General features: G+C 35.3%; 1 protein-coding gene across 2 annotated transcripts in view; it reads right to left on the bottom strand.

Moving 5' to 3' along the window:
* The window catches only part of CLSTN2 (calsyntenin 2), a 167,000-nt gene extending 147,904 nt beyond the window's left edge, over positions 1 to 19,096 (bottom strand). Inside the window, exons 1-2 of one of the 2 annotated variants that reach the window (XM_065748310.1) lie at positions 19,066 to 19,096; positions 15,096 to 15,218 (exon numbers count right to left, since the gene is read on the bottom strand). In XM_065748310.1, coding sequence (XP_065604382.1) covers positions 15,096 to 15,218; positions 19,066 to 19,087 — 145 coding nt within the window. In that variant the 5' untranslated portion in view covers positions 19,088 to 19,096. Of the gene's footprint in view, positions 1 to 15,095; positions 15,219 to 19,065 lie in introns of those variants that run through there. The other variant, XM_065748311.1, reaches the window with a different exon arrangement.
* Between the last annotated feature and the right edge of the window lie 817 nt (positions 19,097 to 19,913).

Genomic DNA, 19,913 nt, shown 5'->3' with positions numbered 1-19,913 from the left:
TATTTCTTAATAAGGCAAATTTAATCTTAACTAAAAAATGGGTCCTGGTCTGTGGAAAACAGAACGTCAAAAATGAATGGAGAGGGGATTTTTGTTTGTTTTCTTTTTCCATCTGAAGAGAAAAAATGTTGATCTGTCTGTATGAAAAGCATTCTCCGTTTTTTCTGAAAAGATTCTTGAAAAAAGCAATAGAAAGCATAATTGGCAGAAGTTGCCAATAGTCACCACCATTAGTAAGTCTCTTTACAGTGAGTTACGGGGTCCTGGTTGTACTAGCATGATGTTCTAATGCTAGTGATGAGGTCATTATTTGAACAGAAATCCCATGCCCATTGCATTACTGCACAGCAAGAAGAAAAGAACGATGGGAAAAGAGACCATTAAGTGTTTGTGCATGTATATATATATACACACACCTATATGTTTCAAATATAGACTAAGATGAACAAAATGCAAGCTGGAAAATTCAAATGAATGTTAGCATATGAAGCATGAAGCACTGCATACATTTCTGCCAATAGGTTTATAGCAGAAACTTGGAAGGCAGTAGTTATATTAATAGCCATTTGTTCAAACATTTTTCACTGTGTGTTGATCGTCACCAAATAATGCAAAGGAATCAAAACTGGGGACTTCATTGACTGCCCAGAATCTGTGACAGAAGGAAGAATTACAATTTGATATCCCAAGTTCTCCAGGCTTTATCTCCTCTAAAAGACGATGCATGCATAACCTTGGGCCAAAGAGGAAATTGTGGGAATAATAATTCTTAGAAGATAGCAAGATAAAATGAACATATCAGAAAATTGGCTGACAGGAGAGATGTGAGGTGGATAAATAAGCTGGCAGATCGTGGCTTTCCTCAGTCAATTCAAGTTTTTGTTGACAACTAACAGAAGAGACAAAAGCTCCTCACTTTCAGTCCATTTCTAAGTTGTTTCTATTGTTGTCAGCAAAAAAAGCCTGCAATGCCTTAAGTGCAGAATACTAAAATATTAATTTCTATGCCCTAGTTTCATGCTCTATGCACTCTCCTGAAGTGTGATAAGTTAGTTATTTTGGTTGCTTGATAAAAAATTGATCAATTCTGATCACTGCAAACCTCTTAAAAAGCCTATTTTTACTCAAGTATGAACTTAAAAGCCAGCACAACAAGGGAGCTTTGGTGCACTGAAAAAGCAGAAAAGCACTGTGCTGTATCACAAAAGAAATAGTTTTCAATATATTATCCTGCATGATAATAGTTTGTTCTATCAAAACAAAGATCTTAGTGTGAAAACTGCTCACAAGATAAGACAAACTCAGAATAAATATTAGGAAGACAGCACTCACAGAACTACTTGAAACACAAAATATCTATTTCCTTTTGTGTATTCAAGCTTCCACTTCATGAAATTTACCTACTGATTTATCAACCTTGAACATTAATTAGCAGTTAAGATCGGTACATCTTATTTCAGTAGCTAAAATCACGTACCATTCCTATATGGAATGTCAGTAACTAAATTTTCACTGACTTATTCAAAACTAGACCTTTGTTCATAAAGCTCCTTTCACATCTTTTTGGATTTTTACATACTTACCACAGGAATAAAATTCCTATCTTAAAATTTTCACATTTTATTTTAAAAATAAACTCAAATTATTTAATTTAAAAAGTTATGATTTATGTATGCTTTAGGCTTACTGTCCAAAAAGAGGTCAATATCAAAGGTAACTTATGCCTATACATCAGACCACAGTGAAGAAACAGGCAACATACAGACTTACGTAGATCTCCAGTTACAGTTTTTCTGCTGTGCTTTCATATGCAATATAATAAATACACTTTCCAGTTAATGGTAAGGAGTGGCTTGCTATGTATATCTTGTAAATTGAGCAATAAGACTATTTAATTTTCTATACCATTCTCAACATTTACATCAACTGAGCGTTCAGCCCCATGCCCAACAGCCCTTGGCTTCTCCAGTAACAAAGATAAAATGTTTGGCGTGCATATTTGATAGCAGTTCATCCCTGGAGTGAATGGACCAATATCACCCATGCGTTTTGTGTAGGGCACTGGAAAGCTCACAGATGGCAACAGATGGGTCCTCTTCAATTCAAAGAGGTACTTTTAAATAAAATAAATAAATACAAAGTTTAAGGGGCTATTATTTTTCATCACACGTGATCATGTGATTTCTGTTGCCTTTCATGATGCTGTTCCCAGTAAGGAGTTCCAAGCACCAGTTTCTACAAAAAAGGACAACACTTTGAGCCCAAAAATGGGCAAAGATCCATGGAAGCCAACAGAGCTACAGAATTTTCTCCTTTGGTCTACCTATGCTTTGCTGAGATACCAGAGGAATGAAGCACCACATGAGGAGCCCATCCAAAGAACAGTCTGCAGCTCTAGTTAGAAGCCCATTGTAGAGGGCTTGCTGTTCTAAATGAAGAGTTCTTGTCCAAAACTACCTTGAAGTTAATTTACTGACACCATTGCAACTCTAGTATGCTCATTAATTACAATGTTATATTTCATATAATTTCAGTACTCCAGACTCCTTACCAAATATGTTCCTGCCTGTAGTCGTAGCTTTTTTCACTAATGTACCTGGAATTTCTCCAAGGCAAACATCACAGTAAGGAGCTGAAGCCTTGTCAGACACAACTGTTAAATTTGTCATCTCTACTAACAAATAAATCACGTACCAATTGACCTTTTGAATATGATCATTTCAGCAGCTGGCTAGAAGGATACACCCTGACATTATATTAAAAAAATCTGAGACGGCCGGAAATATTGTTATTTTTAGTTATATTTACTGCTTCAGAATAACAAGCACTTAAATGTCTTCAGAGACAGAAGTTAACTGTAAATGCTTGAACTATATTTAATTAACTAAATGAATTAAAATTTATTTAGAATAATGAATTAAATTTCAAGGTAAGTATAACTCTTGTGGAGGTTACTTTCTACACTGGGCTGGTAAATACTCTCATTCATTTATTCAAAGTAATTTCCTGTTGCTTTAAAACTAATATAAAAAAGCAAGTAAATTAAAACACAATAGGATTTCTTAAAATTAAGGAGTTAAATTCAGAAATTGACAATTCAATTTTCTCACATTTTCCAACAAAGGTGATATAAATCTGTTTTGCAGTAGCCATGTCATCATGCTAGTTGAATGACAATACACCAGAGTCACATTCAATCACATAACGAGTCACCCTGTAGAACTAGTTTTTTCTTTCAATCTTTGTATTATTTTACATTAACAGGAAAATTTTAAAAGTGAAAGAAACAGACATATAATATGAATTTCTTTATTATAAAAAATACAGTAGCATGTGTGATTATGCAAGTTGATTTAGTCCAAAATGTGCTATGATATGCATCATAAATGTGTGTAACACACCTACCCATATTTTATCTATATGTGCCTCCATGACTTTCCATTGAGAACAGAATGCCTTCCAAACTCAGTGCCATGCAATTGCATAAAAAACAGTAAATCAGTTTGCAATCCATTAGACTAAAACATTGAGATATTGAGAGTCCAACCATTCAAAGTGAAGGATCAGGGCATTGAAAAAGTGACTGAAAGCTGCATAAACGGTTACTGGTTGGAAAGTTCACGTCACTGCAATACACTGCCATTTCCCCTCATACCTTACATCATCTGAGCCAATTAGTTGGGCAACTCTTTTTGACATCACAACATGATGTGCAACAGAGCAAAAGGGGCTCTGCAGCACCAGTGAGGAGGCTGAGTGTAAAAATACTGTAGAAATCTAAGGCAAATAATACATTCAACACATTTCTGTTTGGCCCTCACCTCACAATGAAAGTGTCCACAGAAAAATAAAAGCTAAACTTTCCATTATCAGTAACAAAATTCAGAGAACACCTAACAGCCCTCCTGGCTAGTACTCCATAGGCATCTTTCTTCTACAAATGATGTCTCCAATTCGATTGCAAGGTACCATTCCTGAATCTACCTAGCACCTTGTTTTACTTCTGGTTGGACAGAGCCTATAATTGCTTGTGTTTTGAAAAAAATATTTTTCACTGTGGGTTTTTTTTGTTTGTTTGTTTTTGGTGCTGGTGGTGTCTTGGTTTATTTTCTAAAATATTTGCTCTTTTTTCACTTAGTATACAAACACAGGAGATCAAAGGAACAGAAAGGAAAACGGAATCGAGAGAACGTAAAATATACATATCTTTAAAAAAAAAATCATTCTTAAAAAAGCTGTTTTAAATCAAATGCATATATTACAATTAACTTGAAACAAACAGATGTTCACCAGCATGACAACTTCGAATCCCTACCGAACTCTTTTATAACCTCTCCTCTAAAAGATGTTTTCAAGAACAATTCACAAGAAAATCAAGTCCCACTGAGAAATGAAGTCCCAAAATGAATCAAAGGTAAGCAATACAAATTCCTGTTAAAGTTGTGCCCAACTATTTAAAAAAACTAATTAAAATACTTTAGCTTGTCTAACTGTATTAGTTGAATTTATCAAACTGTTATGTTTAAAATAGCAAGAGAGAACTAATATTAGTGTCTACTTATTTTTGATACGCTAAAAATAACCCACACAGAGATAATGACAAAAAACCACTTAGCTAATATTCATTATCAAGGTTCACGTAGGACATCTGGCCTTTCATGACTATTATGTGATTACAGTCAATACACAACTGCTATGCAAGTTAATACAATCTGGATGTGAACCACTGCCAAGGTATTCACTCAGTACATTCCGGACATTTTGCCATAAGAATGAACTGAAAGAGCCAATTTATTGTCAACTGTCTTTATCGTACTTTCTTCCAATATCCAATATCTTCCAAGTACAGAAGTCCAAGATGCATAAAGAGCATTTATGGCTCAGCAGTTACATAAAAGTTAAATAACGGACATTAGGGATTTTTTATTTATAACATAGCTTTTAGGCCTTCATTTTTGTGCGCATTCAGTGTAGCCATATTAGATAAGAGTAAAAAAAGGACAGTTTACACAGAAAAGTTCTTTTTACTTTTTAGAAGTATGCTATTTTGATATAAAAATATCAGTTTGAAACTTAAAGTAACACACAACACAGTGAAGTTATCCTACTCATTTAAAAATAAATTTGTAAGACACACAACTTTGCTAGCTGATGTCAGGTCACTGGTACAAGAGATCACTCTGTTTTCTTTCCCTTATCAAATGGCCTTGTCATTGCCAATGGAGGCATCTTCCCTAAAACCAGTAAGCATGCTGTGTTTCTGATAAAGCACAAGTACAAGCTCAAACATCCTGCCATGGCCTGTTTAGCAACTTAATTTCTGGAAGGAAAAGAAAATAAAAGAGAAAATAATCTAACATCAAAGAACCACAAGCTGACAGGATAACTCGGGCAGAAAAGGTCTCAGGATGTCTCTGCGACAATGCCCTGCTCAAAGCAGGGGCAACTATGAGATCATGCCAGGTTACCCAACTATGAAGTTGGGTCTTTAAATCCTCTTAAGATGTTACCGCTTCAAAACCTGACTGTCCAGTCTGAACCTTTTGTGCTTCAACCTGTTATCCTTCCTCCTTCCGCCACTATGGCCCCCAGCTTACCCTATGAATTTCCTCCTAAATAGGTACACCAAGGAGCTGCTGCTATTTTCCCCAAAATCTGTTTATTCTCCAGGCTGAACAAGCCCAGTTCCCTCAACTTCTCCTCACTGGCAAACGTTCCAGCTCACTGACCAGCATCACTATGATGACTTTAGTATAAAAGCAGCCCAACCACTTCTGTGCATTAATGTTTATCTTCTATTTTCCAAACTATGGTCAAATTGTGATTGCAATGGCCATGAGTTGACTTATGCTTCTGTTCCCTGAGTTCCATGTTTTACTAAATTTGCATAGTGTAGTTATACAATTGACTTAATACAGGAAAAGGCAGAATAAAAAGAGTGGTCTACAAATAAAAAACCTCACTGTTTTTTTTAACCAACTTGAATAATCTTTTCCATGCACAGTAAATGTAAGGTGCACCACAATAAATAAATAGAAATAGAAGCTAATAATTTAGGAGAAAAAGGCAGCTTACACCTCCTTTCTGCCAGGCTCCTTCTCACATCCACTGTATAAACAGTGGGGATGACTTTGCAGCAGCTGAAATAAGAACCCTGACAAGTGAACGGACCAGATATATTTGACAGCTAGTATTTCCAAGTACCATGGCTACATAAATTATAACCACTCTCTCTGGATTAGCAGATATATGCAAGTGTATGTAATTATATATGTTTTTAAAATCCTCTGAATCCTTCTGTAAAAAAAATTCCAGAACAGAAACAGAAAAACCTGGTTGTTGTAATTGGTAGTCTTGTTCTCAACACATCTCCTTAAAATAACAGTAAATTCTTGCAACATTTCTCAAATTCTTGCTGTCTTCCTGTATTTCAGTGAGATCAGTACCATTCATAACACCCCAGTGACATCTCCCTATCCATTGAACACTTGAAAAAAAAACCAAAAAAAAACATAGTTGGAAACCAACTCTTTACATCGTGAGTTGTGTATCCACAGTAAAAATGGGATATTTAATCCCTTTATATTAATGGTCAAGTGTAGACGATAGAGAACTACTCAATAACAAGGTTATCTAAGTTATCCCATGTTTTCAGTAAAACAAAATAAACAACAAAAATCAGCCTTCCTCTCCCCTCCTCCTGCCCCTCCCCCCCAAAAAAACACCCCTGAACCCCAAAGCAAAGCACAGTTATATCTTCCTTTTCACATAACAGAACTACAAGACTAAGTACTCAATTTATTATTATTATTATTATAACTCTTGAGAAGTAACAGCCAAAACTAATCCAATTGCACAGGTTGGATCTACTCCATACATACTAGAAATAAAAATCATAAAATGTTAGGGGTGAGAAAATAGTGGCACCTGGGGATAGCAAATCCTCTTGTCTCTGGTGTTGCAGAAGACTAGCTTCAGCACTCCACAGTTATTGAGACACAAGCACTCAGAACACTTTTTTACTTTAAATGCACGTAAGTGATGACAGTGTCAGAAACCCTCGGTCAAGAGAACAAATGGGTTTGATCCATTTCACACAGCCAGAAGCAGTAGAATTGAGTAGAAAATCAATGCCCTAAACTACCAGCCCAGAGTTGAATTCTTCATGCTCTCCTTCCCTTTCTTGCTTCTTAAAAGTAGAATCACATGCATTTTTAGACTGCCCCAGGAAGCAAGAGTAGCAGCAACACTTACATTATGACAGCTTATTCTATTCCAGAGAAATAACAGTTACGGAGATTAGAAAGATCAAAAAGAACTGATTACCAATAAGAAAAATGAACTCCAACAATTAAAAACCTGCCTAATTAGGCTGCTTTTTAAAATATGTATTTAGAAACCATTTGGACAAACTATATGTTTGTGCTCAAGTAGTTTGCTCTGGGGAGTACACTTCATGGCATAGCTCTCACACTACTTCTCGGAGTCCTCCCTATGAGTCCTTTATGCTACTGGAGTACTGGAATTCACCTCTAGTGTCTAGAGCAGCTCTGAAGATAAGATAGACATTATATTTCTGGCAACTTCAGTAATGACCTGCTTTAATCAAATAGTTGTTTAATTAATTAGCTACAATGATACTGCAGCTCCATAAAATTTCAAATTACTTCCCTGTCTTCACCTGCAGGTCTGTACATCCATTGCAACACCCTACAGTAATTTTCCCAAAGATTATAAAGAAAAGCATTCAAAGCAGTTTCAATTCATTTTCAAAGCAATAAGCCCCAAATTTTCCATTCCTTTTCAGAAGTCTAAAGGCCCAAGTGAATATAATTAAACCGTAATTATTTGGTAACTTTACTTGCTTCTTTCTGGCTACGCATAACTTATCATCTTTAGCTGTAATAAATAAAGTTTATTTCAGTGATCTCATTCATTACTGTTTTCATCTGCCAGGAGCACCTTGCCCCCACTTGCTCACACAATAAATTCTGAATTTCTTCCTAACCTTACTTATCCTTACAATGACACACCACTCAGAAGCTACTAAGAGTAATCAGAACAGTGAGTTCTTGAAAATTCAGCCTTTATTCAAGACAGGAATGTGGCCTACTTCTTTCAATACTGTCAAAAAAGTAAGAATGGCTGTCAAATCTAATTGGAAAAAAATTCAAGACAAAAAAACACAAAGTCTTTATGAAGTTCATTCAGGGATGAACATAATCAACAGAGGACACCACATCTATCACCATAACCTTACTGTGTGAGAAACAGTACCATCTGGTCAAAGCAGAACTGAATGAGCTGCTGCCCATCTCTTAATCTACCTTAGATTTTCAACACAATCAAGAGGTTCTTTTTTATTATTACTTAAAGACTACATTTGTTACAAACAGCTGTTAATATTCCATGCATTAATTTATAGTTCAGATTTTTTTTATCATGGATTATTTTCACAGAAAAAAATATTTAACATCAACAAATTCTGGGCATCATAAAAGTAACAGCATGTTTCCTATCTTAATGATGATGAGAATTTAAAGAGATGGTATTCAGAGTTACAATTTGAAGAGTAATCTTCCATATTTGTGATGTTGTACAAAGAGATTGTTTCTGTTACCAAGCCACTGCTTATTAATAAAAGCAAATGAGTAAACAAGAAAGAAAGACATCTTCACATTTTAGAGCAGAAAAAGCCCCTGGATGTAAGCAGATTGACAACGACTGGCTTTTGCTGTGATGACATTGAGCATATGCACTTCTGTGAACTGCTAAAATAACAAAGACTATTTGGGAGAATTTATGGATGCAGTTGAAAGTTAACGAATATTCAGAAGTTCTTCCATGGCTGTACTGTCTACTCATTCTTTTCTGTGGTTTTAGCACAGCCAAAATAGTAGTCAGACACTGGAACTCCTGCAAACGAAGCTGACTTGCAATTGCTTCTGAGACAGAGTACCTGTGTGCACAGAGCCATGAAGTGATACACTTGACCTTTTTATAAAAGGCTATCTGTAAGTCTATCTAGAATGTAAGAGAAGCTTAAGACTTAATGGGGACAACTTACTGAGATAAAATTATCCAGCATATCCTTGGTACAACACACTGGACTCATGCAATTGTATCAGCCTAATAAGGGTGATACAGTGAAGTCTTAGGCACTTCACTTCCAAGGTGAAAAGGCATTAATCATCACCTCATTGCTCTGAAAGTCACCTACAATTTCTCTGCTTCACTTCTCTATCAGTTACACAATGAACAGCTGAAGCCCCTGTGCTGTTTAAAGATGTTTATAGTGCTCTTGTGGAGTGACGTAAAGGGCTATCGCTGCAAAAAGGAATGGGAATAATTGCCTGTGCCTGGTGAATAGGACAAAATCTAACAGGCTAAAATTGCAGCATAGAAAGCTCAGGTTAAGCATCATGAAAAGCAGTGAGTATGGTAAAGACTGGAAGAGATTGCCCAGGGAATCTGTTGCATCTGTGTCAGTACAGATCTTTAAGGTTAGGACAGAAAACTATTTCTCAGGAATAACATAGGTATAACAGGCCCTGCCTTGGGATTTTTTCTGACCCATTTCTGCACATTACTGATGAAAAAGAATTGCTGTTAATGAAATACAGACAGGTGTCCTTTCCAAATAGCCTTCCAAAATTGTACAGCATTTTGTGACAGTTTCTTTCCGTCACAGAAATATCCAATTGTCAAACTGATTCATTTGATCTCACCTTGTTTATAGCTAAACCACTCCTAAGTGGAAAACCACTCAAGTCAAAGCCTTGAAGTGGTTTCCATCTGACCCTGGAAGTCTATTTCATGTTCCATCTTTGTGAGAACTTTCTTTGGTTCAGTATTTATTCATGATTCCTCCAATGGATTTTCCTAAATTAGGTAATGAGTCAGCCCACTCCACAACCATCACTATATTTCTTAAAAGGACAGAAGGTCTAACGTACATTTCTACAGAACTTGCTGTTTCTTCATGATTTTTGGTTGTGGATTTTTTTTTTTGTGATACCTTGCACAAGGCTACATTCAGGTGTTAAAGGCAGTTAACAATTCATGATAGTATTTTCAAACTTTCCTTCAAAACTATCTGTATAGAAAAAAAGAACTTGAATAAAAAAGAGAACGTGAGTATGTGCATACTGTGATAGTTCAAAGAACCACAGTTTTGCATAGACTCTATCACACAATTCACAATGAATTCAAGAGCCTGAAGACAGTTCAGTGAAACTTTGTGAAATTCTTTGCACTCCACTTACGAAACAGGCTGATCATATTTGTCAGACAGCATTTTCAGAGGCCAATTTAAGAGTTTTCTAACTCTCCTGTCAATCCTCCCTAGGAACACAGACCTGCTGAGGGGGCAACTGCACAGATTTCTTTCTCCTGTCATCATTCTTGACTTCAGATGTAAGAGACCACAGAAAAGCAGTGCTGACTGAATGCATTTTGTTTCGTGACCACTCCATTAATAAGGGATTGACATGCACCACAACGTCTGTATATTACTGGAAGGGTTTGACAAGGCAGTACAAGATTTACCTTAGTACCCATGAAAAGGAAAAAAAGCACAAGCATTCGGAGTAATGTTAAAGATTCCAGAAGAGAAAACAGAAAAACTAAGAGCAGGTATATGCCAAACTAGTAAAACAAACAAAACAAAAAAGAAAAAAAAAGAAAAGATTAGGTATGGAAAACAAAAGCCATTCCACGATTCTCTTAACTTTTTCAAATTTATGTCTTTCTTGTGGAAGTTTAATCCCCTCAGCTTAGTGGAGTACAGCACAACACTTTCTAGTAAGACTTCAGACCCAGAACTTGTCAGAAGGATAAGAAATGAAGCAGCTGCGAACAGCCTCTAAAGTAACATGACCCTGCCTTCAGACCATGTTTTTCCTCTGTTTATGAGTGTTGGACTCCTTCTTTCTCCCAGTGTTGAAGTTAGTATTAGAAATCTGCAGCCTTACCACCATTTTAATTCTTCCTTGTCATCACTTCATTACCAATCACTACACTGGAAAGAAGTCTAGCAGTCCAATAGCCCCGGACCAATACAGGACATCATTCCAGCCAAGCACTTTTGTAAAATTTTATTCTTTTTATGACATTTTGGTTAATTTCACAGATACTAAAGACTTACTCATGTATTTACCAATTAAGAAGCAATCTTACTGTCTCCCTGTGATACCAAGTCAGTACAAGATCTATCCTGACCTAGATCTCTAAAAGAAAAAAAAAAAAAGGACTAAACATGCTCCTGGTTTTCCCAGCTCTAGAATTTCAGGTTGCTATTCTACTTCATACTAAATACTTCCATGAATATTGCACAATGTCATGCCCACGTGACTTGTTTGCAGCATGAAAAAATAACCCTCAGATGGATTCACTTGACATGCTACGTTTTCTTTAAAATAACTAAGCAGCCCCAAAGGTTGCAGGTGTGTGAAGTTGTAAATAAAGTAGTGTAATATGTAAATAATCGTGGAGTTATGAAAGGGGAATTAAAGCCTTTGAGAGCTGTGCAACACTGGTTCTGACTTAAAAGAGAGGTTTGGCCCAATTTAATAGGCTTTGGTTTGCAACCAAAGGTTGCAGTCCAGTCCCAAGCCTTATCTAAAACAGGATTCTGAACCAGATTCCTTCTTACTATGGAACCAACTGACATAACAGCTATGTTGAGCCTAAATTTTGCCCCTTCTGGAAGGGCAACATCTTTGTGTTAAGTTTTAAAGTCACTGAATGCCAAGAGCTACTGCTTCTTCCTACACTGTAAGGCAAGCTGAGCAATGCAACAAAGGCTGGAACCTCATTTGAACTACTGCAGCAGCTATAGCTCCTGATGAAGAAACTACATACATTAAAGCTTAATATACCTTGTTCATGGAGATCCAAGCAGATATTTAAGCATGTCAGAATCTCTGCCCTGACACATTGAATCTGAGCCTATTTTTACAAAGAACAATTAATGGAAAACTGTTTCAAAAAGCTATTAAAAAAAAACAGCTAAATACTAAAAATATTAATAGGGCAAAACTGAAGGAACAGTTGGAGCTCTGATTCTCTGTAACAGTTCTGGTACAATCTGAGGCAATACTTCAAGCACTGTGTTCAGTTTTGGGCCCCTCACCACAAGTAAAACATCAAGACACTGGAGCATGTCCAGAAATGGCAATGAAGCTGGTGAGGGCCTGACACATATGAGGAGAGGCTGAGGGACCAGGGATTGATGAGTCTGGAGCACAGGAGGCTCAAGGGAGACCTTACTGCCCTCTACAACTGAGAGGAGGAGGTCATGGCAAGGTAAGGGTCTGCCTCTTCTCCTATGTGACTAGGGACAGGACTGGAGGGAATGGCCACAAGCCACACCAGGAAGATTCAGTTAGATATTAGGAAAAAATTTCTTCTCAGAGTGGTCAGGTTCTGGAACAGACTGCCCAAGGAAGTAGTCGTCATCCCTCGAGATGTTCAAGAAACATGTAGATGTTGCATTAAGGGATATGATTTAGTGGGGAAATATTGGTGATAGGTGTACAGCTGGACTGGATGGTCTCGGAGGTCTTTCCCAAACCTAGTGATTCTATGATTCTATTCTATGATTCTAATTGAAGACTGAAGCACTGTAAAGGATGTTTCCCTCACCTAAACAAACTACGGCCACAGAAGAAATTCTATATTGAAATACCACTAAATATATGGATAGTGTGCATTATTAATCATAGTTGTGTGCATTTTCAGTTTGCTCTTACTATAATAATCATAGAAATTGAATTTTCCACGAAGATCTATAATAACATTGCATATGTTATGAAGGCAAATAAAATTACATGATAGTCAAGTCTAAACTTAAGATAGAAATAAGAAGAAATCTTCTACCTCAACAAATTAAAAAGGAAAGAGCTTTTTTAAAAAGAAAAAGATATAAAAAAAGATTAAAAAAAAAAGATATAAAAAATATACAGAGATATTTCAAAACAAATAGTGAATCCAGGACCTTAGAGGGAATAAAGGGTTCAGTCAGAATTATAATGTTGCACATGAATATGCAGAAATGAACTGAAAAATTCATGTCAGGGAATACACACTATGTATTTTCCTTCCCAGACCCCATAATGCTTTCTGAAATAAAAATAAGATCAGTAAATGAAGAAGCTAGATTAAAACTATTGACTGAGGTAATCTTTATCACTCAAGTCAGTCTGTGTGTGCAAGTTCAGTATTTCTAAGGATGATTTTCTACAGGAAGAGTAAATCAGTAACTCAAGAAAAATATGTTGATTATCCCTACACAAGAAACAACAAAAATAATCAAACAATTAGCACATATTTTGAAGAAGTACCAGTGGAAACAGCACATAATATAATATAAGGTTCCTAAGGGAATAAAAGTGAAAGAGGCAAATAAGTGTTCATACCAATAGAAGAATCTCTCCTAAATGGAAAGGATATCTTTTCATTGTGAATAGATCTAATTCCTAAATAACTACAGCTGAAGGCTTCATAGATTGTTTTTGCAAGGATTGAATCTAAGTTTATAACTGTTTTTCACAAACATTTGAAGGAATGAATTGCATGTACACACGAGAAAGATAGCACTAAGAAAAAAAACAAGTTACACAAATGTGTTACAGATAATTGCTTATCATATGAAGTCTTATTTCACAGTTTTTATTTTAAAATAGAGTAATATCTTAATGAACACAAAAAATATTTTGGAAACTAGTATTTTCTTTCTTTTTTTTTTTGCTTAAAAAATAGTTTGTGAAACACGATACCATATCCTGAGCACCTATGTATGAAGTATTCCTGCTCTAACAATAATTAGTATGTCCCTCTTAGAGGTGACCTCCTTATGTTTCAATGCATATTGATTACTGCTACAGTAGCAAGTAACTCAGTATCATAAAAACTGATATGCAGTATTTGGTGGTCAGGTTGCTGTGTCCATACACAGATGTTCTTTGAAGTTTTTACCTATGAATAAATTCAGTTTAGTGTGCACCACTGCATATCCCCCAATGAAGGGGGATATTTTTGAGAAAGAAACACATTCTGTGAGGCAAAGAACCAGGGAGCATCATGAGTCAAAAATAAATATACATTTTAAAATGGAGCTAAGCATATCAAAAATTAGTAAACCTATGTCTTGCACAAAATTAATTTACCCCATTACGTGCTTTTGGGGAAAATAGCCAATAATCCTTACACGATGTTGTAAAATACTTTTTGGTCCAAGTACTGTGGCTTACTGCTTCCCAAACCTGTCTGCATTTCACAAGAACATTCTGATCGCTCATAGGATATTTCACTAGCTCCTTTCCTTACACAAGATAAGTATTCTTAAAACAGTAAAATAGTTTTAAGAAATGAATGTTTTTACAATCTTCATAATAGCTGCAAAACCTTAATATTTTCCCAAAGCTTTGCAAGAAATACTCTTTATAAAGCAGGGAATTTAAGAGAAAACTTACTTGATGTGCAAAAGTACTCTCTTCTGCTAAAGTACACAGTATGACAGAATAAGTGTTGGGTTAATGCGGGTTAAAACTTCTATAGGGCATACATCTATCATCCAGTAATCTTAGCAAAAATCTTCAAAACCTCCATTACATTTTCTGTCCAAATCTTGACAGTTATGAAGTACTAACACAGTAACATAAAATTTGAGCTCCTTTTAAATATTTGTCATGGAATTTGCCCATGGCCAGGTTCAGACCAGGGTGTGGAACAGGAAGAAAAGTAGTTATTTATAAACAGCATTAACTGCACATGATTACTCTAGGCAATTGTAACGACTAGTTTCTGTAAAAGTATATTCAAATTTAATTATAAGACTCGTGTTTTCATTAAAAAAAGTTAATAGTATAAGCCTGCTGTTTTGTAATCACTTCTGCTTCACAACAAACGAACAGATGTACATCTTGTTTTAAGGTCTATGGACCAAGGGACAAGTCCTGAGTACTCAAATGCATCCTCTAAACATGCCCTTCAGATTACATTCTTTCTGTAACACTAATTAATTCCTTACAAATTCTAATAACTTTATAATGCAGTCCATACACACAAATACTTATGCTAAAGCATTTTCCTACCTGCAAAGGGCACAGGTGCATCCTTATCCAAAGCAACAAGAGGAGGATCCAAAATTACAGTGTCATTATTTTCGGTTATGATTCCATGGTACGATGTCTCAATCCAGGGTTTATGCTTGTTCACTAAAGAAGAAAAAAATTGTATACTCAATTAATTTATTTTTCACATACCATTAGTTTATCTTTATAAACATTCAAATGTTAGACCAAAATGATAGGAATACTGCACTACAAATAACTGATAAGGAAAAACAACTCCAATGAACCAAAATAAAAAGCCGATTTTCAGAATGTTTTTAACGTCCCAACTGTCCAACATAATTAGGGTCAGTTACTTTTAAAGGAATTGCTTTTGGTTGCAAAACTCTGATGCAATAAGAAGAATGTCCAAAGAAATACAACTCTTGTCATGATTCTGAAGCCAGTAGAAAGGCAGGCAAGAATACTGTACTCCCAGTCAACTTCTCATTTTACTTTTTTTTTTTTTAAATATGTTAAAGTAATTTTGTATTCTATACCTTGCAGAGAATAAACCACGCATCATTACATTGTCTTACTCCTGAATGTTTTCAATATGTCTTTCTCTTACCAACTATCCCCTATTTATTGACATGATAACATGATTTGGTCTCCCTTTATATTTTTATAGCAGCATAGCTTCTCTATGTTCATAAATAGCACCTAGTTCACACAGTCATCATCTGAATTTTACATTTCTGTAGCTCCAATAGAAGTAATACAAATTGCAATTTGAACCACGTTCTAACACAGGCATCAGTAAATACTGCACTAAGGATGTCTATCACATCACCACCCAGTCTAGATAAAAGTCACCCAGAAAATTTTTGCATGCATTATTCATTGTGGGTATAAAATGCTGACAAAAACATCTTATGAAATAACAGGAATCATCTCAAGAAAAGACAGAAGATTGACTTTTAAACAAAATCAAATTTAACTAGGTGGGATTATTTAGAATAATCACAGAATGGGAGGGGTTGGAAGGGACATCAAGAGATCATTAAGTCCAATACTACTGCTAAAGTAGGTTCTCTACTATTAAATTCTCTACAACTGCCTTATCTTCTGCAAAAACCCTCACATAAGAACTGTTTGATGTTTCACTCATGTAGCTCCTTCAAACTGGAAAAAGTAGTTCTAGATATCAAAGACAACAAAGAAAGTTTGTTCACAGCTGAAAAGCTTGACAATTAAGAATACTTTTGTCCCCTACTTATTTGGAAAAGCATAAATATATTTATGGCTAACTTAAGTTAAATCTTTTTCCTTCCTGTTCCTTTGTTTAATCATTAGGAAATTGTGGCCTCGGGAAGAATGATCTGAGGCACTTTTAAAGCTGAATTATTCCGTACTACAATTACTAAAATGAGAACTTTGAGTTAACTTGCATGTTGGAATACACATTGCTTCAGAGGAAAATATACTAATTTTCAGGTTTTTTTGCACATTTGCCAATAACTAAGCAATGGAAAGAATAAACAGGGGAAGGATCAAGGATATGTATCAAGGATAGGTGAAAGGAAAGTAGGAAATTCAAATCTCCTCATTTTGTAATGACTGTACACACAGAAAAGAAACTGGTGAGTTTATATAACGGGATTCTAGTTTGCAGGGCAGTCGAGGTGTTTTGTGTCTATTACCTGAAAAGGTGAATTGCCTCAGCATAAATAGTCATACACGTAAATGTGCTCCACTTGTATTTTGATACCACTCCAAGAGTTTGATTGACAGATTAACACTCTCGATTAAATGTGGATACTATCTAACAATAACTTAATCAGTAAATGATAGTTTGCATGAAAAAGAAAGTCCTTAAGCAACTAAAAATACCAAAGGCAGATTTTTCCTTCTTCCTGGTTCTGTTAATTGTCTGAGCTCTTACAAAGTAAACCAATAAAACAACCAAAAAACATATCAACAACAAAAAGCATATAAAATAATAAAATAAAGAAACAAAGAAACCAAATCAATTGCCTTTGCTCCTACAATAGATGCTGCAGAATAATTTTGATGATGCTGTTGCTTATCATCTCAGCATTCAGCGATAGCAACTCTACAAACACTAGCTTTTTTTCATTAGTGTCCCATGAGCTACAACAGTCAAGTGAATGACAGCAATGTAATTCCTAATATTACATTAGAGTAGGAACAGAAGAAAGTAGATTAGAAACAATTGCTACAATTTAGTCCCAGACCTCAGAGACTGGTAAAGCTGAAAGAAAGGAACAATAAAATAAAAGCAAGACACAACGGAAGTTCTATTTATTTACAAATTCTTGTCATGTGCTTCTGCAAATGAACAGTTATGACTGTATGAGACACATGTAACCTGCAGTAACTGGTTCTTTAAAAAGAATTCAAAACTGTTTCATTCTTTCCTATTCTAGCTACTGAGTCACATTTGAAGATACTTGAGAAATAAATATATTTAAATACAAATCAGATATTCTTCTAGTGATATCTGCCTTATAAACATGTTATTTCTCCTTCCTTATCTACTTTCTTTACCTTATATTAGTGTACTGAAATAAAAACAGAACATGGAATGCATCCACTTATCAATCTTTTTTTCTTAGAGTAGAATATGTTCAACACAACATTTCCAGTAACTTGATCAGCATTTCTTTTTACTCTTATTTTCTAGCTCTGGCATTCAAATACAAGGGCTGCCCCAAAAGTAATGTACAAAATTACAGAAATCCGATGAGATAAACTTCAATAATTTTACCCAAAGACAGATTTCCAAAACCATATTTGAATAGCAGATTTTTATTTTTTATTACGTGCATATGTATATAAATACATAATTATACTTTTCTTTTCGATCCCCTTTTGTTTTAAATGGCCCTAATCAATGTTAAAGTTGGTTTCTTTTCTCAGTTATATTAAAAAATCAAATTTTAGGTCACGTTTCCAAAGTTACAGCAATGTCACTCTGCATTTACTTAAAAAACAAAGCAAAAATGGTTTATCGTGTTGTCTTCTTCATACTACCGGAAACAGTATGTTGAAATAGAAAAATGAAATCCACACTGTGTCAGAAATAACATCAGTCCTATTATACGTGGTATTTATTCAGGGCAAAGACTGACATTATCTTTTCTGAAGTTTTTATAAACTTTCTGATAAGGAGGGAAAGTAGCACTTTATCTTAAAAATGGAAGAAGTAGAAACTTTTACCAAAGAAAAACTCAATATTTTAATGTTCCTCAACAATGGTTACAGTTAACAACTGTCAATAAGAAAGCAATAGGAAAATCACATTTTGCAGTTCTTAAAGGTGATGGAACAAATTATATAGAGGCTTGTACACAAAACTTTCAGGAACTAAGAGAGTAGTGTACTATACAGAAAGAGAAACTCAGTAGAGCAAAGCAGCATGAAATTCAGCTGATAAGAGCTAACCAGCAAATTACTTTTCCTCTTGGGCTGTGTTAAGTTGCAGTGCACTGCTGTGGTTTAACATAGCAGGTGCCTAAGCACCATGCAGTCATTCGCGCTCTTCCCTACCTCCCCAGCAGAATGGGGGAAGGAATAAGGGAAAAACGAAAGTAAAACCTGTGGCTCGAGATAAAACTACTTATTAAAATTGAGAAAAGGAAAATAATATTTATGACTATATAAATGTATATATGAATATATAGAACAAGTGACACACAAGCAACTGCTCACCGTTCCCCCAACCAATGCCCAGCTAGTCCCTCAGGCAGCGGAAGAGAGCAAGATAAACTCCCACCCCGTTCAGAACTCCTCCACGTGATGATGGTATAGAATATACTCGTGGCCGGTTTAAGCCAGCTATCATAATCCCATTCCTTCCCAGCTCCTGGGGCCCTTCACTAAGAATGGCCTTAGCTCTGTACAGCACTGCTTAGCAGCAACTATGAACATCAGTGTATTATCATCATCAGTTTTCTCCATGAAGCAAAAACACAGAGTCATACCAGACTCTCTGAAGAAAGCAATTCCATTCCAGACAAAACTAAGACACACTCTTAGAGTAACTCCAAAAATAAAAAATATACATTGGTCTTAAAATAAATAAATAAATAAATAAATCTGCATCCAAGGAATTAAAGCACTTCAGAACAGCACAGAGTAAGTGTTTCTCTTGATTCATCACATGCCTTTTACTTGAATTTTTCTCTCCAGATAGAAGACAAAATGAGTACCACACTTTCACAAATTCAAGCATATTTAAGACATACAATTGACATATACCAAGTCTACATGGGTTTTTTTGTTTTCTAAACTTTCCTTCCCTTCCCATACTTCGTTAGTCATTCATGTAAAATATTAATGTAAATAATCTGTTGAATCTATAATAAGACAATTATCTTTTTAATTAATTACAGTTAGAGATCAATTCATTAAAATTTGCACGCACCATCTATACTGCGTTTTCATAGTCTGTCCTTCCAAAGGCTGTGATTACAAGCTTTTGGATTTAATTAAACCACCATGGTAGAAAACTATCACTGCATTGCATTATACAAATGCAGCTGGCTTGAAAAAGAGCAAAGAGAAAAAAAAGGCAAAAGAGAAACAAACTCATTTTCTAGAATCCACAGGAACTCCTATGCTCCCAGGAACGTGGTCTTCAAAGTCAGGTCAAGGATAAAAGCCAAAACAGAGCAGGAGGAAAAACAAGTGCACCTAAGAGTCTGAAAACTTTAGATGTTTTCTAAATTAAAAAACATAGAAAATTATACTGATCAAAAAGTAGCACCTTATAGAAGAACTACAAAAGTAGAAAAAAGTGAAGCCTAGTAGTTGTAGTTACTGACACCAAGGTAG

Source organism: Cyrtonyx montezumae, unplaced genomic scaffold (assembly GCF_038088225.1).
Source record: "Cyrtonyx montezumae isolate F1298 unplaced genomic scaffold, pur_monq_1.0 scaffold_5, whole genome shotgun sequence".
NCBI lineage: Eukaryota > Metazoa > Chordata > Aves > Galliformes > Odontophoridae > Cyrtonyx > Cyrtonyx montezumae.
This window is presented reverse-complemented; position numbering and strand designations above follow the sequence as displayed.